This window comes from Oncorhynchus keta, chromosome 28, assembly GCF_023373465.1.
Source record: "Oncorhynchus keta strain PuntledgeMale-10-30-2019 chromosome 28, Oket_V2, whole genome shotgun sequence".
NCBI classification, from domain to species: domain Eukaryota; kingdom Metazoa; phylum Chordata; class Actinopteri; order Salmoniformes; family Salmonidae; genus Oncorhynchus; species Oncorhynchus keta.
The window spans coordinates 39,726,120-39,749,587 of NC_068448.1; the positions used below are offsets into that span (position 1 = coordinate 39,726,120).

General features: G+C 47.8%; 2 protein-coding genes across 5 annotated transcripts; one reads left to right on the forward strand and one right to left on the reverse strand.

Moving 5' to 3' along the window:
- Window positions 1-3,291: 3,291 nt before the first annotated feature.
- Window positions 3,292-12,859, forward strand: borcs6 (BLOC-1 related complex subunit 6). 4 transcript variants are annotated; one of them, XM_035741149.2, is made up of 6 exons: window positions 3,292-3,440; window positions 4,225-4,877; window positions 8,689-9,064; window positions 9,523-9,692; window positions 10,099-10,182; window positions 10,307-12,859. In XM_035741149.2, exons 2-6 carry the CDS (start codon window positions 4,236-4,238, stop codon window positions 10,430-10,432), a joined length of 1,398 nt encoding a protein of 465 aa, XP_035597042.1. In that variant the 5' UTR covers window positions 3,292-3,440; window positions 4,225-4,235; the 3' UTR covers window positions 10,433-12,859. The 4 variants fall into 4 exon arrangements, with proteins under 4 accessions (XP_035597042.1, XP_052338962.1, XP_035597043.1 ...); XM_035741150.2 differs by having other exon boundaries at window positions 3,358-3,440; window positions 4,228-4,877; XM_052483001.1 differs by having other exon boundaries at window positions 3,360-3,440; window positions 4,264-4,877.
- A 1,705-nt stretch (window positions 12,860-14,564) lies between these two features.
- si:dkey-72l14.3 (Glyco_hydro_56 domain-containing protein) lies at window positions 14,565-20,770 on the reverse strand. The gene is made up of 5 exons (XM_035739689.2): window positions 19,706-20,770; window positions 16,430-17,036; window positions 15,930-16,322; window positions 15,724-15,822; window positions 14,565-15,619 (listed from the first exon to the last, which is right to left on the reverse strand). The coding sequence occupies exons 2-5, from the start codon at window positions 16,973-16,975 to the stop codon at window positions 15,119-15,121; spliced, it is 1,539 nt and encodes a 512-aa protein (XP_035595582.1). The 5' UTR covers window positions 16,976-17,036; window positions 19,706-20,770; the 3' UTR covers window positions 14,565-15,118.
- Between the last annotated feature and the right edge of the window lie 2,698 nt (window positions 20,771-23,468).

Below are 23,468 nucleotides of genomic sequence, written 5' to 3' on the forward strand. Positions count from 1 at the left end.
AGCTTGTCCATCATCAATAAGACGCACACATGGATACGCACACCCACACTAACACAGCGTGTGGAAACATGATAGATCTGAAAGATGTAATCCATCGTCAAACAACCCACATTTCCTCATCCAATATCTACCCATTTTAAAATAATTCATTCGACATAAAAAAAAAAAAACGCAAACATTAAATTAGTAAATAGAAACATTGAAATAGCCAAGTGGTTCTGACAAACAGGATATCCTGTCAGGTCTGAACTGAAAAAAAGGAAACCGCACATACAAACATGCTCAGTGCATAGTGCCGTTGGGATGGTGGAGGGAGAGGTGGTTATGTGAAGGTGAGATCTCAATCACCACGGTTCAGATTTGACTGAACGTTTGCCTTCTGTAAGCTGCTCTCTCTGGAGTAGCACAGAACATAACATGCTTCAGGGCCTTCAGGTCTCCTCAAGTCCAACTAGGACTTAATCTAAATGGTAGTGAGATAGCGTTTAAACATATGGTATGTATATTGTTGTGCGTTTGCCTCGGTACTGGTGTCCTCTAAACAAATAAACAAATTAACGTACAATTTACAATGTTGGCTGTTGGCTCAGTATTTGAACACAAGTATTGTGACACCATAGAAAACAAATACTTTTTGTGAGAAGAATTACCTCAGAGTCCTTGGGCCCTACGAGTTAGCACTTGTAGCTTAAGGTGATAGCTGTGCAGACAGATATCCCCAGGGATAGTCTATGCGTATCTGCTATGTTTCTCCCATCTTGAACATCACAAGATTGTAGCAGAGAAGGGCATGGGTGGGGCTCTCACAGCACAGCTGACACTCTTGGCCCTGTGGCAAAAAGCTCTGTGGCATCAGAAGTGAAGGGCAATGGTCTCTGTCTCCATCTGTGGGGAAGAGAGGTAAGTACATGGAGAACTCGGGTACAGGTGCAGCCACTGAAGCAAAGCTCATAGGGGACAGATCAAAATTTACTGAGGGCTGGTTCAACTCAAAATAAATAATGCTCCCCCCCCCCCCACACCTCCTCCAAAGTTACAAATATTTTCACATGACCCTCCCCTTGCACTTCAAAATAAATTGAACACCCTCTCCCTCATAGAATTAGTAATGATGTCGCTCTTGCTGCGGGAGAGACATCATTGATTTACACAGAGAAAAGAGTGTTCCCAAGAATTGAACCCTGTGGCACCCCCATAGAGACTGCCAAAGGTCCGGACAACAGGCCCTCCGATTTGACACACTGAACTCTGTCTGAGAAGTAGTTGGTGAACCAGGCGAGGCAGTCGTTTGAGAAACCAAGGCTGTTGAGTCTGCTGATAAGAATGTGGAGATTGACAGAGTCGAAGGCCTTGGCCAGATCGATGAATACGGCAGCTTTCCAATCTTTGGGGGTCTCAGACAATACAAAAGAGAGGTTGAACAGGCTAGTAATTGGGGTTGCAACAATTGCTGTAGATAATTTTTAGAAAGAAAGGGTCCAGATTGTCTAGCCCCGCTGATTTGTAAGGGTCCAGATTTTGCAACTCTTTCAGAACATCAGCTATCTGGATTTGGGTGAAGGAGAAATGGGGGAAGCTTGGACAAGTTGCTGTTGGGGGTGCAGGGCTGTTGCCCGGTGTAGGGAAAGCCAGGTAGAAAGCATGGCCAGCCGTGGAAAAATGCTTATTGAAATTCTCAATTATCGTGGATTTATCGGTGGTGACAGTGTTTCCTAGCCTCAGTGCAGTGGGCAGCTGGGAGGAGGTGCTCTTATTATCCATGGACTTTACAGTGTCCCAGAACTTTTTGGAGTTTGTCCTACAGGATGCAAATTTCTGTTTGAAAAAGCTAGCCTTTGCTTTCCTAACTGCCTGTGTATATTGGTTCCTAACTTCCCTGAAAAGTTGCATAACCCGGGGGCTATTCAACACTAATGCAGTACGCCACGGGATGTTTTTGTGATGGTCAAGGGCAGTCAGGTCTGGAGTAAACCAAGGGCTATATCTGTTCCTGGTTCTAATTTTTTTGAATGGGGCATGCTTCTTTAAGATGGTGCGGAAAGCACTTTTAAAGAATAACCAGGCATCCTATACTGAAGGAATGAGGTCAATATCCTTCCAGGATACGCGGGCCAGGTCGATGAGAAAGGCCTGCTCCCTGAAGTGTTTTAGGGAGTGTTTGACAGTGATGAGGGGTGATGAAACTTGCTCTCATGAGGACTGCCAAATTGCAGCCCAAATACATTCTTCACAGAGTTCAAGTAACGTGCACATCTCAACATCAACTGCTCAGAGGAGACTGCATGAATCAGGCCTTCATGGTCGAATTGCTGCTAAGAAACCACTACTGAAAGACACCAATAAAAAGAAGAGACTTGCTTGGGCCAAGAAACACGAGCAATGGACATTTGACCGGTGGAAATCTTTGATCTGATGAGTCCAAATGTGAGATTTTTGGTTCCATCTACCGTGTCTTTGTGAGATGCAGAGTATGTGAGATAATCTCCACATGTGTGGTTCCTACCGTGAATCATGGAGGAGTAGGTGTGATGGTGTGGGGTGCTTTGCTGGTGACACTGTCTGTGATTTATTTAGAATTCAAGGCACACTTAACCAGCATGGCTACCACAGCATTCTGCATCAATACGTCATCCCATCTGGTTTGTGCTTAGTGGGACTGTCATTTGTTTTTCAACAGGACAATGACCCTAAACACCCCTCCTTGCTGTGTAAGGGCTATTTGACCAAGAAGGAGAGTGATGGAGTGCTCCATCAGATGACCTGGCCTTCACAAATCACCCAACCTCAACCAAATTGAGATGGTTTGGGATGAGTTTGACCGCAGAGTGAAGGAAAAGTACTCAGCATATGTGGGAACTCCTTCAAGACTGTTGGAAAAGCATTCCAGGTGAAGCTGGTTGAGAGAGTGCCAAGAGTGTGCAAAGCTGTTATGAAGGCAAAGAGTGGCTACTTTGAAGACTTTGAAGTGCTCAGCATATTGGGTAACTCTTTCAAGACTGTTGGAAAAGCATAAGAGCGAATATAAATGTGAGCATAAGAGCGAGGGAAAAAAGGTCTACTGTCCTCTGTGCCACCACCCCAAAAAACACAACCCTCCCAAAGCAAAACACACAACCCCTCCCCAGTAAAGTTCAATCTGTCCCTAAATACACAAGCATGATTTACTCTGCCTGATTGAATTCAATTAAATACAACTTAATTCTGAAATTCTTTAGTAATTACAATTATTATTGGTTTGAATTATAGATATGAAACAAAACATCTTAATACTGCAGATTATCATCATGTAAGACATTTACTGTGATGAGTTATGCCTATAATTTGATCCATCATTATGCGGAACTATTGCGTTTTCTACTACAGGTTGTATGGAAGGATTTACAGAGTGGACTCGACCCGGCTTCCTGCTTGACTTACATCTCCAGGAAAGAACAACAGTGGTAAGTGTTCATTTATTTGGTTATGCTAAAAACGGGCAAATATTTTACTTTTCTGAAAGTAAGAAATCGAAATAAGTCCTGTCACTCAATGCCAGGTGGTTACTCTTGACACGGAATGAAAAGGGAACTTAAAACAAGTTAAAATTCAGAGGCCTGCTTGCTAGCATCGACAGCTAGCTAGACTGCGAGCTAACGTCATGTGACTGATTGCAAGCTTATGTCTGATAATGACAGCAATATGTCAACTTGCTTGCTAGATGTTGGGACCGTTATTTATTATTTATACATCGTTAGTCAGATGGTACTAACTGCTAATAGTTTTACTGTTTCCTGCTCCTAGCTAGGTGTTACAAGTCACACTGATAGCCAGCTTAACTCACGTCATATAAACACAGGCGCTGTTGGTGGTTAAAGATATTCTTATATCGCGTATTGTACAGTCACTCGACCTTTGATCATTATTGTTTTCTTGTGTTTGTTGGATTGAGCTGCAAAGTTGTATTGGTGACAGTTCAATTTGGTGGGTCTATCGATGTATGCTTGTAAACTGGCTAGATTACCAGCAAGAGATGTGCTATCCAACCAGGTACAAAACATGAATAGAAAACATATCACACAATTCTGAAGTCTTTCTCCCAACCCCTCTTAAAAGCAAAAAGGACGCAAACCCCACTAACAAAGAACAACTGGAGCCCAGGCTGTGCAAGTTGATGTGCAATGATTTGTAGAGTCAGACCCAGTTGTATGCATAGGGATAAGAGTGTGTCAGTTGTATTTTATGCAGCAGGTGGAGGGATGAGCCTCTTCCCTGTGATTGGCACAGATGTGCCGGAAGCAGCCAATGGGGTGGATACACCAGGCTCCCCTGGATCCTGTAATGTGAATGGCCCGTACACCCACGCCCCTAATACCCCTGCACAGCTCCTGAAGTTTGGGGGTAGGGTGCCCTGTCCTGGACAGGGATCCCTTGATGAGACTGAGAACTGTGTGGATGGGGAGAGCGCATGCGATGGACAAGAGAACCCCATAGACACTTCTCACAACTCCACAACCCATTCAGACACACAGCAACACAGCGACATGTTCCCAGCCCATCCCTCCCTCCCCCTTGCCACATGCACAGCAGACACAGAGCCAGACCCACACGAGCCCCCCAAAGACATGTCCCTCACTGGACCCTCCCAAACAAGTATGCCCCTAAACGAGACTCTGTCTGGAGACTGGCAGCACACAGGCACTCCATCCAAAGACACAGCCCCAGAGGGGGACACTCACAGTGCAGATAAAAAGCAGTCCGAGACAAAGCACACAAAGCCTTCTAGCTTCTGTGCTGTAGAAACCGAAGAGGAAAAGGAGGTGGAGGTGGAAGAGGAGGAGTGTGAAAAGGATGGCAAGGAGCAGCATGCAGGAAACACACAGGCTGAAGTCTCAGCTGAGGTGAGTTTGCCATACTGACTGCTACTGCTCCTGTACATAACTGTTCATGTTAAAGTGCAAGAGCCAACAGCTCAAGAATGGTACTTAATTACATTTGAGTCATTTAGCAGACACACATCTCATTTGTATTTGTCACATGCGCTGAATACAACAGGGGTAAACTTTACCGTGAAATGCTTACTTACAAGCCATTAACCAACAATGCAGTTCAAGAAATAGTGAATAAAATATTTACTAAATAAACTAAAGTTTTAAAAAATTGCATTAATCAAAAGGTAACACAAATGTACGTAACAATAACGAGGCTTTATACAGGGGTTACCGGTACCGAGTCAATGTGCGGGGGTACAGGTTAGTCGAGGTAATTTGTAGAGTGACTATCCATATAAACTCAGCAAAAAAAGAAACGTCCCTTTTTCAGGACCCTGTCTTACAAAGATAATTTGTAAAAATCCAAATAACTTCACAGATCTTCATTGTAAAGGTTTCCAATGTTTCCAGTTTCCAATGCTTGATAAATGAACATGCACCTGTTGAACGGTCGTTAAGACACAAACAGCTTACAGACGGTAGGCAATTAAGGTCACAGTTATGAAAACCTAGGACACTAAAGGCCTTTCTATTGACTCTGAAAAACACAGAAAGAAAGATGCCCAGGGTCCCTGCTCATCTGGGTGAACGTGCCTTCGGCATGCTGCAAGGAGGCATGAGGACTGCAGATGTGGCCCGGGCAATAAATTACAATGTCCAGTATGGACGTCTAAGACAGCGTAACAGGGAGACAGGGCAGACAGTTGATCGTCCTCGCAGTGGCAGACCACGTGTAACAACACCTGCACAGGATCGGTACATCCGAACATCACACCTGCGGGAAAGGAACAGGATGGCAACAACAGCTGCCCGAGTTACACCAGGACGCACAATCCCTCCCTCCACTGCTCAGACTGTCCACAATAGGCTGAGAGAGGCTAGACTGAGGGCTTGTAGGCCTGTTGTAAGGCAGGTCCTCACCAGACATCACCGGCAACAACGTCGCCTATGGGCACAAACCCACCGTCGCTGGACCAAACATAACTGTCAAAAAGTGCTCTTTACTGACGAGTCGCAGGTTTGTCTCATCAGGGGTGATGGTCGGATTCGCATTTATCATCGAAGGAATGAGCATTACACCGAGGCCTGTACTCTGGAGCGGGATCAATTTGGAGGTGGAGGGTCCGTCATGGTCTGAGGTGGTGTGTCACAGCATCATCGGACTGAGCTTGTTGTCATTGCAGGCAATCTCAACACTGTGCGTTACAGGGAAGACATCCTCCTCCCTCATGTGGTACCCTTCCTGCAGGCTCATCCTGACATTACCCTCCAGCATGACAATGCCACCAACCATATTGCTTGTTCTGCGCGTGATTTCCTGCAAGACAGGAATGTCAGTGTTCTGCCATGGCCAGCGAAGAGCCCAGATCTCAATCCCATTGAGTACGTCTGGGACCTGTTGGATCAGAGGGTGAGGGCTAGAGGCCCCCCCCCCCGACATGTCTGGGATCTTGCAGGTGCCTTGGTGGCACAGCAAGAACTGGCAAATCTGGTGCAGTCCATGAAGAGGAGATGCACTGCAGTACTTACTGAAGTTGGTGGCCACACCAGATACTGACTGTTACTTTTGATTTTAACCCCTCACCTCCTTTGTTCAGGGACACATTATTCCATTTCTGTTAGTCACATGTCTGTGGAACTTGTTCAGTTTGTCTTGGTTGTTGAATCTTGTGATGTTCATTCAAATATTTACACATGTTAAGTTTGCTGAAAATAAACACAGTTGACAGTGAGAGGATGTTTATTTTTTTGCTGAGTTTATGAAAAACAGCGAGTAGAAGCAGTGTAAAAAGAAAAGGGTTGGCCATTTGATTAGTTTAGTTGTTCAGCAGTCTTATGGCTTGGGGGTAGAAACTGTTAAGGAGATTTGGCTCTCCAGTACCACTTGCCGTGCGGTAGCAGAGGGAACAGTCTATGACTAGGGTGGCTGGAGTCTGACAATTTTTTTGGGGCCTTCATCTGACACTGCCTAGTATATAGGTCCTGGATGTCAGGAAGCTTGGCCCCAGTGATGTACTGGGCCGTACGCACTACCCTCTGTAGCGCCTTACGGTCGGATGCCAAGCAGTTGCCGTACCAGGCGGTAATGCATCCGGTTAGGATGCTTTCGATAATGCGGCTGTAGAACTTTTTGAGGATCTGGGGACCTTAGGGGGAAAAGGTGTTGTCGTGCCCGCTTCACAACTGTCTTTGGACCACAATAGTTTGTTGGTGATCCGGATACCGAGGAACTTAACTCTCAACCCGCTCCACTTCAGTCTTGTTGATGTTAATGGGGGCCTGTATGGCCGTCCTTTTCCTATAGTCCACAATCAGCTCCTTTGTCTTGCTCACATTGAGAGAGAGGTTGTTGTCCTGGCACCACACTGCCAGGTCTCTGACCTCCTCCCTATAGGCTGTCTCATCCTTGTCTGTGATCAGGCCTACCACTGTTGTCATCAGCCAACTTAATGAACGTGTTGGAGTCGTGCTTGGCCATGCAATCGTGGGTGGTGGGGGGAACAGGGAGTACAGGAGGGGACTAAGCACGCATCTCTGAGGGGCCCCAGTGTTGAGGATCAGCGCGGCAGATGTGTTGTTGCCTTCCCTTACTGGCCCGTCAAAATCCAGGATCCAGTTGCAGAGGGAGGTGTTAGCTTTGTGGGCACTATGATGTTGAATGCTGAGCTGTAGTCAATGAACAGCATTCTCACATAGGTGTTCCTTTTGTCCAGGTGGATTTAGGCAGTCACTGGGCATCCAGCTTGCTGGTGGGTTTCCCTTTTGTAGTCCAAAATAGTCTTCGAGCCCTGCCACATCTGACGAGCATCAGAGCCGGTGTAGTAGGATTCAATTTTAGTCTTGTATTGACACTTTGCCTTTTTGATAGATTGTCTGAGGGCATAGCAGGATTTCTTATAAGCGTCCAGATTAGTGTCCCGCTCCTTGAAAGCGGAAGCTCTAGCCTTTAGCTCGGTGTGGATGTTGCCTGTAATTCATGGTTTCTGGTTGGTGAATATACGGTCACTGTGGGGACGACGTCGTAAATGCACTTATTGATGCAGCTGATGACTGAGGTGGTATACTCGATGCCATTGGACGAATCCCGGGAACATATTCCAGTCTGTGCTAGCAAAACAGTCCTGTAGCTTAGCATCTGTGTCATCTGACCACTTCTGTATTGAACGAGTCACTGGTACTTCCTGCTTTAGTTTTAGCTTGTAAGCAGGAATCAGGAGGATGGAGTTATGTCAGCTTTGCCAAATGGAGCATTTTCTTGTTTGCTTATGTCCTTTTTACAGCTCGTTGAGTGCAGTCTTAGTGCCGTCATCGGTTTGTTGTGGTAAATAGACTGCTACGAATAATATAGATAGTGTGGTCTACAGCTTATCATGAGGTATTCTACCTCCGGCAAGCAATAACTCAAAACTAGTTTAATATTAGACATCGCGCACCAGCAGTTATTGACAAATAGACACACACCCCCACCCCTCGTCTTACCAGAAGTAGCTGCTCTGTCCTGCCGAAAAACGGAGAAGCCAGCCAGGGCAACTTACAATTAGTGCATTCATCCTATGATAGCTGGATGAGACAATATATCACAATTGTAGCAAGTACATTTTCCCCCGATAAAGTAGTTATCAGCAAAGTCTATTTTGAATCCATTGAGCAGTGCAGCATATTCATATGTCCGGAGGATCTTGAGGATTGTCATATGTGTAAGACTGCCACTTCCTGTCAGCTTACAGAGGAGCCCTCGGCAGCAGCTCCCAGCCCCAGCTCTGTCCCAGCCGAGGGGGGGGAGTCGTCAGGCAACAGCCCTTGTCCGCCCCACGTCATGGCCCAGGTGCGCGTGCGGAACGTCCCAGAGCGGGAGCGCATCGTCCGGGGCATGCAGGACAGCAAGAGCCTGGACGAGATCAGCCAGGCATGCATCGGAGGGGCCCGGGGTGGGGGTCGGGGGGGCCAGCCAGAGGGCCGCAGGGCCACCATCTCCTCTGCCCTGGAGCTGGAGGGAACAGTCAGCCACGACGGGGACCTGACCCACTTCATCTGCCGCAACCTGGAGCAGAAGATCAAGATGAGCTCAAAGCCCAGCCTGGACTGTGACTGCGACTGTGAGTACCAGCACAGGGGAACCGAGGGGCCCGGGATGGGGGATTGGCTAATTAGTCACCAGGGTCGTATTCATTAGGTACCAAACAGAATAAAAAATGTTTTTTTTTTAAAAAGGGCTGAAACAGGGAGACCATCTGAACTTGTTTAGTAAGACTTTTCTGTTTTGCTAACAGTGGGCCAGAATACGACCATGGTGATCAGTGAAATGCTAATCCACAAAATGCCTTTTCTGGTGTTATTTCAGTGATACGTCAGTGTTTTGAAGTTGCAGTTGAAGGCCGAGTTCCAAATCGAATCAATCCCCTCTCCTCTAGTGATTAGATTAGCACCCGCAGGAAGGGTGGAAGGACTCACAAAGCTGTTTGGATGAGGGAGGATGATTTGGTTTGCTTTGCAGACTGTCGGTTAAGGTAATCTCCGGTCTGTGTGCGTGCATGTCTTCTCTGTCTGTGTCCAGCGGACTGCTCGGGTTCCATCAGCAGTAGAGGTCGTGGGTCGTCGTCGGGGCGGCCGGTTGACATCCCTCCCATCGACCCTGCTGTCTTGGTGGACCTGCAGAGACACACAGAGGAAGTCGCCCACAGTGTGGAGCTAATGATGCGCAGCCTCAACGGAACCATCCAGAACGTACGTGAGCGCAATTTGTTCACACCACACACACGTTTCTGTATTTAGTTCTGTATTACATTTGTACTGCTCTAGGGTTATTTATTGCTTGGATAACCTTGTCTACTATTATCTATTGATTAATTGTCCATTCTTTATGTGCTGCCCCCGACGTCTGAAGAATTATCACCGTGAATCAATGTAATGTTTGTTTGTGTGTCAATTAATCCCTCAATTGATGGGTTGCCAGCTGGCAATTGTGACACGCAAATAAAATGTCATTCATTTATTCATTCACACACACACACACACACACACACTCAAATACTTCTGATCTCCCTTCTGTCCTTTTAGTAATGCTCTAATTGTATGTTGCCCAGAATTAGTGTCTGCGATATACTGTATGTCTTTATCTGTGTGTGTCCAGATGACAGCGCTGAGTGTGGGCTACATCCAGACCTATAGAGACTCTGTGGACAGCCTGGGGGAGTCTGTGGACATGAGCATAAAGGTGTGAGAACAGATCGCTTGGCCAGACATGAAGGGAAGGATGAGCAGTGAATACTGATCGACAGTCACAGATGCTTCTCGTCATAAGTATAATGTCCTGTTTTTTGTTGTGTGTGTGTTCGTAGGGAATGTACACACTGATGGCGCGCTGTGAGGAGCTGGACCGCTCTATGCAGCCCATCCACACTCTGGCCGCCCAGATCCGGGACATCAAGCGCACCCTGGATGCCCTTGAGGCCATCTGCAAGTAGCCCCCCCTCCCTGGAAACTCCTCCCCCAGAGATCCTCTTCCACTGCAGACCCTTTTCTAACCTAACGACCACCCTCCCTCCATATCGCCCTCCTGGAATCACTGCTACTAATCATGCTAGCTTCATGGATGATCCGCTCCTCACCTCTCCCCATGTAGACGTCATGCTTCAAACCCCTCCCCCACTCTCTCGGCTAGGAGCCCCTCCCCCTGACAGAACTTGAAGGAAACGGAGCACTTGATGCTTCTCTTATTGCCGTCCGACCCACCTGGTTCAGATTGTACTAACTGCTGCTGCCCACACGGGGGCACTCTCTCTCTCGTATGGAGAGTGAGCTTCAGGAACAGATGAGATGGTTTAGATGTTAGTCACTTCTTAGGCAGGTTGCTTAACCTAGTGAGACGAGACACAGGTGAGGGTGTGGGGGGTACATATGTCGTATAAATGGCAGTCCCTCCAGATGTCATGTTACGTACCTGTTACCAACCGAAAGCCATTCCCTGCGGAGCTCTCCGATCCCGAGATAATATGTTGCGCTTTAGGAGACTGTGGTACCTTCTGTCATTTTACAGGTTGGCTGGTAGGTAGGTACTAAGTAGGTAGGCCTGTTCTTGATATCGAACATATCTATTTTGCCTAAATAGTGTTTGCCATGGTGGGAAGTTGTGGACAGCCGTTACATGTAGCGTGCCGTTACTGGCTTGTACCATGAAGGACTTGAATGCTACCAGATGTCACCAGATCTGCTGAAGCCCCACCTAGACGAGAAGGCAGCACCCTCACACTGGATATACAGTGCCTTCGGAAAGTATTCAGACCCCTTGACTTTTCCCACATTTTGTTTTACGTTACAGCCTTAATCTAGAATTGATAATTTTCTCCTCATCAATCTACACACAATACCCCATAATGACAAAGCAAAAACAGGTTTTTAGAATTTCTTTCTAATTTAAAAAATACAATTGAAGCACCTTTGGCAGCGATTACAGCGTTGGGTCTTCTTGAGTATAACGCTACAAGCTTGGCACACCTGTATTTGGTGAGTTTCTCCCATTCTTCTCTGCAGCTCCTCTCAAGCTCTGTCAGGTTGGATGGAGAGAGTTGCTGCACCACTATTTTCAGGTCTCTACAGAGATGTTCGATCGGGTTCAAGTCCGGGCTCTGCCTGGGCCACTCAAAGACATTGAGAAATGTCCGGAGGCCACTCATGCGTTGTCTTGACTGTGTGCTTAGGGTCGTTGTCCTGCTGGAAGGTGAACCTTCACCCCGAGTGTGAGGTTCTGAGCGCTCTGGAGCAGGTTTTCATTTAGGATCACTTCTGTACTTTGCTCCGTTCATCTTTGCCTCGATCCTGACTGGTCTCTTAGTCCCTGCCGCTGAAAAACATCCCCACAGCATAATGCTGCCACCACCATGCATCACCGTAGGGATGGTGCCAGGTTTCCTCCAGACGTGACGCTTGGCATTCAGCCCAAAGAGTTCAATCTTGTTTTCATCAGACCTGTCATGTGTTTTTTTTTTACTGAGGAGAGGCTTCTGTCTGGCCACTACCACAAAGGCCTGATTGGTGGAGTGCTGCAGAGATGATTGTCCTTCTGGAAGGTTCTCCCATCTCCATGGAGGAACTCTAGAGCTCTGTCAGTGGCTATTGGTTTCTTGGTCACGTCCCTGACCAAGGCCTTTCTCTCCTGATTGCTCAGTTTGGCTGGGTGGCCAGCTCTAGGAAGTCTTGGTGGTTCCACAATTCTTCCATTTAAGAATGATGGAGGCCACTGTGTTCTTGCGGGATCTTCTTTGCTGCAGAAATGTGTTGGTACCCTTCCCCAGATCTGTGCCTCGACACAATCCTGTCTCGGAGCTCTACGGACAATTCCTTCGACCTCATGGCAGGGTTTTTGCTCTGACGTGCACTGTCAATTGTGGGACCTTATATAGACAGGTGTGTGCCTTTCCAAATCACGTCCAATCAATTGAATTAACCACAGGTGGACTCAAGGATGATCAATGAATACAGGATGCACCTGAGCTCAATTTTGAGTCTCATAGAAAAGGGTCTGAATACTTATGTAAATATGGTATTTCTGTTTTGTCATTATGGGATATTGTGTGTAGATTGCTGAGTACTTATATTTATGTAATCCATTTTAGATTAAGACAACAAAATGTGGCAAAAGTAATGGGGTCTGAATACTTTCCGAAGGTACTGGAATGGAGGGATGGGCTGTGGGACTATAGACTTTGGGGGTGGCACATGTTTGCCTGGGGAGGAAGAGATGGCCTCCTCTCTAACTGCTCTTCATCTCTGTACAATCAAAAGCACCTCTGTACATATCTTTCTGTAACAAAGAAATAATTGAGCTGCCCTTCGTCCTGAGTGTATATTTTCAGAAGATTAACACAATAAATTTACATGAGCTGCAAAGAATAGCTGTCTGTTTTGTTCCTGGATGTGGTTTTGATGACATGAGTGTATAGATACAGGACATCTAGACTGACGCAGGACTGGAGATCTAGGCTGACGCAGGACTGGAGATCTAGGCTGACGCAGGACTGGAGATCTAGGCTGACGCAGGACTGGAGATCTAGGCTGACGCAGGACTGGAGTTCTAGGCTGACGCAGGACTGGAGTTCTAGGCTGACGCAGGACTGGAGTTCTAGGCTGATGCAGGAAATCTAGGCTGATGCGGGACTGGAGATCTAGGCTGATGCGGGACTGGAGATCTAGGCTGACGCAGGACTGGAGATCTAGGCTGATGCAGGAAATCTAGACGGATGCGGGACTGGAGATCTAGGCTGATGCAGGACTAGAGATCTAGGCTGACGCAGGACTGGAGATCTAGGCTGACGCAGGACTGGAGATCTAGGCTGATGCAGGAAATCTAGACGGATGCGGGACTGGAGATCAAGGCTGACGCAGGACTGGAGATCAAGGCTGACGCAGGACTGGAGATCAAGGCTGACGCAGGACTGGAGATCTAGGCTGACGCAGGACTGGAGATCTAGGCTGACGCGGGACTGGAGATCTAGGCTGACGCGGGACTGGAGATCTAGGCGGACGCGGGACTGGAGATCTAGGCTGATGCGGGACTAGAGATCTAGGCTGACGCGGGACTGGAGATCTAGGCTGACGCAGGACTGGAGATCTAGGCTGACGCAGGACTGGAGATCTAGGCTGACGCAGGACTGGAGATCTAGGCTGACGCAGGACTGGAGATCTAGGCTGACGCAGGACTGGAGATCTAGGCTGACGCAGGACTGGAGATCTAGGCTGACGCAGGACTGGAGATCTAGGCTGACGCGGAGGAAATCTAGACGGATGCGGGACTGGAGATCAAGGCTGATGCAGGACTGGAGATCTAGGCTGACGCAGGACTGGAGATCTAGGCTGACGCAGGACTGGAGATCTAGGCTGACGCAGGACTGGAGATCTAGGCTGACGCAGGACTGGAGATCTAGGCTGACGCAGGACTGGAGATCTAGGCTGACGCAGGACTGGAGATCTAGGCTGACGCAGGACTGGAGATCTAGGCTGACGCAGGACTGGAGATCTAGGCTGACGCAGGACTGGAGATCTAGGCTGATGCAGGAAATCTAGGCGGATGTGGGACTGGAGATCTAGGCTGAAGCAGGACTGGAGATCTAGGCTGACGCAGGACTGGAGATCTAGGCTGACGCAGGACTGGAGATCTAGGCTGACGCAGGACTGGAGATCTAGGCTGACGCAGGACTGGAGATCTAGGCTGACGCAGGACTGGAGATCTAGGCTGACGCAGGACTGGAGATCTAGGCTGACGCAGGACTGGAGATCTAGGCTGACGCAGGACTGGAGATCTAGGCTGACGCAGGACTGGAGATCTAGGCTGACGCAGGACTGGAGATCTAGGCTGACGCAGGACTGGACATGTAGGCTGATGTAGGACAGGATATCTAGACTGATACATGACAGGAGATCTAGACTGATACAGGACAGTAGATCTAGACTGATACAGGACAGGACACCTAGACTGATATAGGACAGTAGATCTAGACTGATACAGGACAGGACACCTAGACTGATACAGGACATCTAGATTGATTCAGGACATCTAGACTGCATCAACAACATTTCATAGAAAATATGAGTACATTTTTATAGAGTTATGATTTTATTGTAAACGCAATAGCATGACCCGTAAGAATACAAAGGTCATGTTGAACGGTGAAGTCATTTCAATTGATATGACTGCAGTGGCATGTAGAATGTGTTTACATGGTTTGAGGATACCAAGGTGTGAACCATAATACATGTCCGTCACAACATGGCCCTGTAAGCAGTAGAGCTGAGTAGCTTGAAGAAGAAAAAGGGAGAAAAAAAGTGTGCCAATAAACAAAAATGAGTTGTAAAAAGAAACGTCCAGTACTGCAATGTTAGGAACTGAACACACAAAAACTGTTGACGAGAAACGACGACAATGTTAACCACGAATCCTATGAATAGAATATTTCGTTTGTTTGATCTACTTCACGTTCTCAGTTGTACAGACAATAACAACATCCACAGTCTCCGAAGTAGAATAGTTGTCTCTTGTTCACGACATTTCTTTGTTGGAAATAGAAACACCTCTTAAGAGTTTCTGTTCCACAAACATTTCTTATACACTGGTACGACAGTGTCTTGAGCCCCGACCTGATAATCCAACAGGTGTGTCAGAGCTTCAGACATAAGTCTGTGTTCAGGCGTAGAGCTGTGGCTAATACCAGCAGTAGAGGTAGGAGCGGTGCCTTGAGTGATGGTCCGCTGTGGTCTGACAGAGCGAGGTTGGGCCTGGTCCCTTGGTTCAGCTCACTCGACAAGGGGGAATTCAGTGTGGGGGGAAGGACTCCCTGTGCCCTGTCCTTGGGGAGCTCCTCGTCGGCGACTGCCCCCTCCAGGGACTCATACCACTGGCACTGGAAGTCCCTCTTCCAGGCCTCCAGGTTGCCAGGGTCCAGCTGGCCTGTGGCCTGCACCCCCTCCACCTTCCCCTGCGTCATCACGAAGTTGGAGGGCGGCAAGTGCAGGTAGGCGGAGCTCTCGGGTTTGCGGCGCACGCAGCGGCCACGCCCCTGGCACAGGGAGACGCCGCACAGGCGGGCGGCCGTGGTCACGTTGACGGCGTAAAGGCCCAGGACCTCACGCACAAACGCGGCCAGCTCTGAGCAGGCTCTCTGGGGGCAGACAGAGGTGAAATGGTTGTCATTCACAGACCACGGACCCAGTTACAGTTGTCTGACTGACTGACTATGGTACATTGAAGAGGTGTGTACTGTACCTGAGTCCTTGTAGAGAAGACACCTTGATCTTTCTCCCAGAGGACAACCCCTGCTGCCCCCATGGCAGCACTCTCACCAATGGTGTTGACCAGGTCCACCTAATGGAACATCACTCAGTTATACACTGGTTACAGATCCAGCAGACTAAGAGAAACCACTTTCAAAAACATGGTAACGTCTACTTCCACCCAACACTATCTCTCACCTCAGACAGGAAAGTATTGGTCGATGTATAGACACTCCTGACCAATGGGAACACAGGAAGGTCGTAGGCGGTCCCGGCCAAGCTTGCCACTCTCAGTGCCTCTCGGATCTGATTGGACGTGTACAATCTGGCCCCTGAGGTCCCACCCTGCAGCTTCTCTAGTGTGAGGGCGGGGTAGAGAGCAGAGCAGCATTTCCAGAGCCACAGCAGCTCGTCATTCAACGCCATCTCGGCGGCGGGACAGCGACCCGTGTAATTGGACAGCGACTGGGCGGGGCCGGAGTTGTAGCAGTTGGGGTATGGGGTCACGCCCCACAGAGCCTTGGGGCGGAGCCTCCTCACCTCCCACAGCGTCTCCATGAGGATGGACTGGGACGCTGCCTCAAAGTCCACCTGGGGAACGGGATGACATCATCATTATGAGACAACTGTGATGTTGAATAGCATTTGTTACATCTGTTTCTCCTATTACTCTAAACTGCTATGGATGAGGATCTTACCTGAGACCACTTCTCCACCTCCTCCGTGGTCCAGTCAGGGAAGAAGGTCCTCAGCAGAGCCCTGGAGCCCTCCAGGTAGATGCCCTGTTTCTCACGGTTCCTACCCCACTGCGGGGACCACTGGCCCCAACGCAGTACTCCCAGGCCCTGGTAACCTATTGATGGTAGCGCTGCCGCCAGGTCCTCCCCTGTCTTCTGAAGGTGTCCATCCAGTCTGGTGTGTTGGGGAAGGCCTCCGTTCACCGGCTGGTCCTGGTTAGTGTAATAGGGGTACTTCCCCAGAGTGTCCTCATAAAACATGGACACGTGGCCCTCTCTCTCCATCCCAAAGGCTCCTGGGTCAGGTCGTCCAGGACACGCCTTGTTGGGGATTCCCCATAGTACTAGAAAAGGCTGCCCTGGTGACAGAGGGGTGCGTGCCGGCTGTGGGGGACCACCAAGGCAGGGGGATGTAAGGAGCATCAATCCCTGGAGGAGGAGTGGTAGTAGGGCCCTGTGTGGCCCAGCTCTGAGCCCGGCCCGGAGCTCCAGCTCAGTCCACGCCATGGAGCTGCCTGCTGCCTCTGTGTATCACCACGCCTCCAGGCCCTCACAACCAACCATAGCCCTGGGAACACAACACGGCACCCTCAGCTGTCTACATTCCAACACTAACGTAACATACCTATTATCACATTAGAACATTGCATACCTGTTATCACATTAGAACATTGCATACCTGTTATCACATTAGAACATTGCATACCTGTTATCACATTAGAACATTGCATACCTGTTATCACATTAGAACATTGCATACCTGTTATCACATTAGAACATTGCATACCTGTTATCACATTAGAACATTGCATACCTGTTATCACATTAGAACATTGCATACCTGTTATCACATTAGAACATTGCATACCTGTTATCACATTAGAACATTGCATACCTGTTATCACATTAGAACATTGCATACCTGTTATCACATTAGAACATTGCATACCTGTCACTGAATCATTGTCAACAATAAAAATGAATCACAAGTCAACAAACAAATCATATTACCAGGCTGCGCAATGGCAGCAAGGCGAGCCCTTAGATGTACACAGAGCTACTGTAGACTTCATCACTACTTGTATTTGTGAGAGGTATTGACATGTTGAAATCACCAAGCTGTCGGTTTAAACTACCGACGAACAGCTCGGACACCCATGCATACCCACAAGACATGCCCCCAGAGGTCTCTTCACAGTCCCCAAGTCCAGAACAGACTTTGGGAGGCGCACACTACTACATAGAGCCATGACTACATGGAACTCTATTCCACATCAAGTAACTGATGCCAGCAGTAAAATTAGATTTGAATAAATAGATAGAAATTGACTGGCGGGGACTGTGAAGCAACACAAACATAGGCACACACACATGCACGGTAGCATACGCACTATACACATGGATTTAGTACTGTAGATATGTGGTAGTGGTGGAGTAGGGGCCTGAGGGCACACAGTGTGTTGTGAAATCTGTGAATGTATCGTAACGCTTTTAAAATGATATAAACGGCCTTAATTTTGCTGGACCTCAGGAAGAGCAAGGCGGCAGCTAATCTGTAAAAACAAAAACACAAATACAAATCCCTAGTCAGCCCCATGTCGCCGCCAGACATTCTCATTGACTCGTGTGATTCTTTTGCAAACTTATTGTCCTTCCAAGAGTAGGCCTAAAACAACAAAAGAAGCGGCGATTGGCTGGGTGAATGAGGTGTGTGTGTGTGTGTGTGTGTGTGTGTGTGTGTGTGTGTGCGTCAGTGGCATCGCCATTAGAGGAGACTAGACGGGAGGAACAGAATGCCTCAAAAAGGTCATTAACAGGAGTTAATTGGATTCATTAGTGCCGCCCATGTTGGCCATCAGGATCTCTAAGACGCTCTGCAAGGATTCTCAGCAATTACTCTGTAACGTAGCAGAGGGAGCCATGCCAAAAACAACAAGAAAAACCAACACTACACTACCCTTATTGATCCCAATCGTTACAGCCCTGTGAAAAACAGAGAATCCATAGGACCGTAAAATTGTAAATGTGTCCTTTTTTTGGGGTGAAGCTAATCCGTGAGCAGTAATCTGCTTCTGTTTGTTTTACTGATCAGGCGTGAAGGGGAGGGGACACCACAAAGCATGTAAACATGTAGGATTCTGTGTAAATCGGATTAACTACCATGGTTTTAGAAAATCAGTTAACAAATATCGTGGATAAGAACCCATTGGGCTGTGCTTTCATATATACACTAAGTGTACAGGACATTAGGAACGCCTGCTCTTTCCATGACATAGACTGACCAGGTGAAACCAGGAGAAAGCTAGGATCCCTTATTGATGTCACGTGTTAAACCCACTTCAATCAGTGTAGATGAAGGGGAGGAGACAGGTTAACCTCTAAAAGTCTAAGCCTTTGGGGGGGATAAGGTCTTGAAGTGTCTTTCCTATAACTAGGAGATCTAAGTAATCTAAGGAAATGTTTTTGTTTTTTTGACACATATTTAACCCAAAACGACCTCTATACTTCCATTAATTTAAAAAAAAAAACAGTACCAGATACCTTCAGACGAGTCCTGTGACACTGGTGGGGGTGTAAGCATCTCGTCTTTCAATGCTGGGGACATATTAGTTTGTAGCCCAAATGGTTCGGACTCCACAGACAGAAGATCCTAATGTTTTGTACACTCAGTGTGTATATTCGTCCCAGCTATGTGGTCGAAAAATAAGGTACCTGTTATTTTGACACATTCAATTCAACCTAATCCAAGTCACTCCCTGCCTTGAAAAAAAGGACTGGAGTACTACAGTGCCAAACATAGACCCTTAGGAATCCCCCTCTAAACTTGGCAAAATATACATTGATTCGGGATGCCTTATTGTTGCGGCAAAAACGTATCCTGCTCTTTCTGTGGAACTGCAACGTGGGAGAGGACGGGGATCATTGACAAATACACGTTTACGGAACGAGCCAATGTCTCATCCTTCCCAGAGTTTGTCTGAAAGGCTAAAAGACGCTATTGAGTGCATGATACGTGCATTCTTTAAGTGTTGCTAAGCTCTGTATAGCACAGTAAGAGCAGAAGGCCCACATGCAGAGAGAGCACCACCATCAGCTGGAGACACCATACCACTACATCTCCATTACCACTCCATAGTAATGATGGAGCTACTGGCGTCAGAGGTGGCTTGGGCTCCCTGGCTCCACTGTCTGACAGAAGGTCAAAGGTCTTAGGCTGCAGGTCAGAAGGTCACTCACCTCTGATTTGCTGGTCCGGACAGACGGACACTCCCTGGATTCACCTGATGCTAGCTAGCTAGCGAAGCTCTGCCGGACTGGGGGGAGCAGCGCTGGTCAGGACTAACAGGACGTCAACCGCTCCCAGGTTCTCCAAGGTGGTCAAGGAGAAGATGCGTCTGGTGTCTGGTGTATGTGGTATCCAGGTAGGCTTCCCCACAGACCGGTGTCCTAACGCCCCAGGAAGCTTCAACCCCAAGGCATGTACTGTTCTGGCAGCAGAAGGAAGCCAGGGAGTCAGTCAGGTTAGTGTCTGACCAGGGAGACATGGGTGGACAGGTGGTGTGGGGAACTGTAGGGGGGGAGACCCGCGGTAGACAGCCATCCAGCCGGAGAAAGAGCCAGTGTGGAGCAGGGAAAGGAGGGAGAGCCAGAGTAAGTGACAGGAGGCAGGTTGAAGCAACTTCACCTTCACCAGGGTAATCTGGCTGTAAGCAGGGTCAGTGCCGACCACAACACTCGAATGACCGCCCGTCCTGACCATAATCCCATAATCCAATGGGAGGACTGCCCCAACGCTTTCCTATTTGCACGGACGGAGCAGCTCACATCTCTCTCTCCTTCTCCACTGATATATATACACTGCTCCAAAAAATAAAGGGAACACTTAAACAACACAATGTAACTCCAAGTCAATCACACTTCTGTGAAATCAAACTGTCCTCTTAGGAAGCAACACTGATTGACAATAAATTTCACATGCTGTTGTGCACATGGAATAGACAACAGGTGGAAATTATAGGCAATTAGCAAGACACCCCCAATAAAGGAGCGGTTCTGTAGGTGGGGACCACAGACCATTTCTCAGTTCCTATGCTTCCTGGCTGATGTTTTGGTCACTTTTGAATGCTGGCGGTGCTTTCACTCTAGTGGTAGCATGAGACGGAGTCTACAACCCACACAAGTGGCTCCGGTAGTGCAGCTCATCCAGGATGGGACATCAATGCGAGCTGTGGCAAGAAGGTTTGCTGTGTCTGTCAGCGTAGTGTCCAGAGCATGGAGGCGCTACCAGGAGACAGGCCAGTACATCAGGAGACGTGTCGGAGGCCGTAGGAGGGCAACAACCCAGCAGCAGGACCGCTACCTCCGCCTTTGTGCAAGGAGGAGCACTTCCAGAGCCCTGAAAAATGACCTCCAGCAGGCCACAAATGTGCATGTATCTGCTCAAACGGTCAGAAACAGACTCCATGAGGGTGGTATGAGGGCCCGATGTCCACAGGTGGGGTTTGTGCCTACAGCCCAACACTGTGCAGGATGTTTGGCATTTGCCAGAGAACACCAAGATTGGCAAATTCGCTACTGGCGCCCTGTGCTCTTCACAGATGAGAGCAGGTTCACACTGAGCACATGACAGAGTCTGGAGATGCCGTGGAGAATGTTCTGCTGCCTGCAACATCCTCCAGCATGACCGGTTTGGCGGTGGGTCAGTCATGGTGTGGGGTGGCATTTCTTTGGGGAGCCGCACAGCCCTCCATGTGCTCGCCAGAGGTTGCCTGACTGCCATTAGGTACCGAGATGAGATACTCAGACCCCTTATGAGACCATATGCTGGTGCGGTTGGCCCTGGGTTCCTCCTAATGCAAGACAATGCTAGACCTCATGTGGCTGGAGTGTGTCAGCAGTTCCTGCAAGAGGAAGGCATTGATGCTATGGACTGGCCCGCCCGTTCCTCAGACCTGAATCCAATTGAGCACATCTGGGACATAATGTCTCGCTCCATCCACCACAGACTGTCCAGGAGTTGGCAGATGCTTTAGTCCAGGTCTGGGAGGAGATCCCTCAGGAGACCATCCGCCACCTCATCAAGAGCATGCCCAGGCGTTGTAGGGAGGTCATACAGGCACGTGGAGGCCACACACACTACTGAGCCTCATTTGGACATGTTTTAATGATAACAAATTTGGATCAGCCTGTAGTGTGGTTTTCCACTTTAATTTTGAGTGTGACTCCAAATCCAGACCTCCATGGGTTGATCAATTTGATTTCCATTGATAATTTTTGTGGGATTTTGTTGTCAGCACATTCAACTATGTAAAGAAAAACGTATTTAATAAGAATATTTCATTCATTCAGATCTAAGGATGTGTTATTTTAGTGTTCCCTTTATTTTTTTGAGCAGTGTATTTACTTTTTGCCTTTTTCCATTCCCCTTATCTTTCCTCCTCGCTCTATGCTCTTCACCAGTATCGATTGTTCCCTAGTCAGCAGCTCGCTCTGTATTTAGTTTTCCATCTTTCAATCTGTTCGTGGTGGTCCATTTTCACTACGCTTAGTTCAAAACTCACAACGGATCATCAAAAGGGGCTGTTGTTTCAAAACTCGACGCACATTTTCAGCTGACTAAGTACAACACACATAGTCACTTTTCATCTGGAAATCAGTGTTTCCGTCTATAAAATACATTGTTTCACATTGCAATACATGTTCATAGAAAGTAATTGCTTTTCACCATGTAATGCTCACATTACTTTTCAGATGATTGTATTGAGTTAAAAATTGACCACACTTTTGTCAAAATTACACCAAAGTGATTGCAAAAACTGTCATGGCTACAATTGGGTTTGTCTGTCTGTGGGTGTTTATTTGCGTGTGTCCATTAGTCCAAGTGCGGATTGGCAGATAAGATATTCCTGGCTGGTTGAGAGACCTGAGATTATGAAGGAGAGGGATCTGAGGTGAATCCTGTTCTCTGAGGCTCGTCACCATGGAAACAGATCCGCTGGGGTGGGTGACCTATATGACAGGTGGTGGTAGTGGCCAGTGGCATAAAATACTTAAGTGAAAATACTTTCAAGTACTACTTAAATCGTTTTTTGGGGGGTATCTGTACTTTACTTTACTATTTATATTTTTTGACAACATTTACTTTTACTTCACTATGTTCCTTTGGAAAATCATGTACATGTTACTCTAAACATTTCCCCTGACACCCAGAAGTACTCGTTACATTTTGAATGCTTAGCAGGACAGGAAAATGGTTCAATTCACACAGATGATACATCTTAGCTTTTTTTTTACTCAAGTATGACAATTGGGTTTCCACAACTAGTGGTGTGGCAGATGATTTTAGGACAAGGCACTGGTAATCGGCTCGGGTGGTGGCAGGTCCGGTGGTGGTGCTACGCCTTCAGGATGACACACAGTTTTAAGGCCATGCTTCTATAGTTGTATAAGGTGATGGTTAGGCCGATATAATAGGAGATTAGGGCCCCTTTTTGCGTTGTTTCATAGGATATACATGTTGCAGAACATATCCTGCGAGACGAGCGTTTGTGCATTTCTGTTCACGGTTACAGCTCCAGCAACCTTGGGTTGGTGGTTTGCCGGTTGGGTTAGGTCAGGTTGGTGGATGGTTTAGGTGTTGGTTTTACTTCGACTGACCAAGCTGGCTGCGGATGTATCCCATCGAGTAAAGCGCGAGTAAAGATACTGTGCTCCTCTCAAGTAGTGTGTGTTTTACTCACGTTGAGATTCAATTCCATTCACATGTATTATTGTCCCCAAAGACCAATTCAAACATCAAAACGAGCACAGAATCACATGTAAACAGCAAAACGTGGAGGTGATCATGTTCGTTGGCCAAATCTTCTCAGCCATGCTCTCAGTGATGCTGTGACGGCCCCCTCTTGTGGCCACGCAATCACTGAGCTTCCTGTGTATACCCCCCACCTCACCCGCCAATAGCATTCGAGTTCAGCTGACATTGAAAACTGGACTAAGAGGA

What these genes read in the sequence shown, in the direction of transcription:
- borcs6 (XM_035741149.2), top strand. Translation starts at nt 4,236, where the DNA reads ATGAGCCTCTTCCCTGTGATTGGCACAGATGTGCCGGAAGCAGCCAAT. An exon ending in CCTGGACTGTGACTGCGACT is followed by an intron (nt 9,065 to 9,522) that starts GTGAGTACCAGC and finishes GTCTGTGTCCAG; the next exon opens with CGGACTGCTCGGGTTCCATC. An exon ending in CTGTGGACATGAGCATAAAG is followed by an intron (nt 10,183 to 10,306) that starts GTGTGAGAACAG and finishes GTGTGTTCGTAG; the next exon opens with GGAATGTACACACTGATGGC.
- si:dkey-72l14.3 (XM_035739689.2), bottom strand. Translation starts at nt 16,975, where the DNA reads ATGGCGTGGACTGAGCTGGAGCTCCGGGCCGGGCTCAGAGCTGGGCCA. An exon ending in CCAATACTTTCCTGTCTGAG is followed by an intron (nt 15,823 to 15,929) that starts GTGAGAGATAGT and finishes ATGTTCCATTAG; the next exon opens with GTGGACCTGGTCAACACCAT. An exon ending in TCTTCTCTACAAGGACTCAG is followed by an intron (nt 15,620 to 15,723) that starts GTACAGTACACA and finishes GTCTGCCCCCAG; the next exon opens with AGAGCCTGCTCAGAGCTGGC.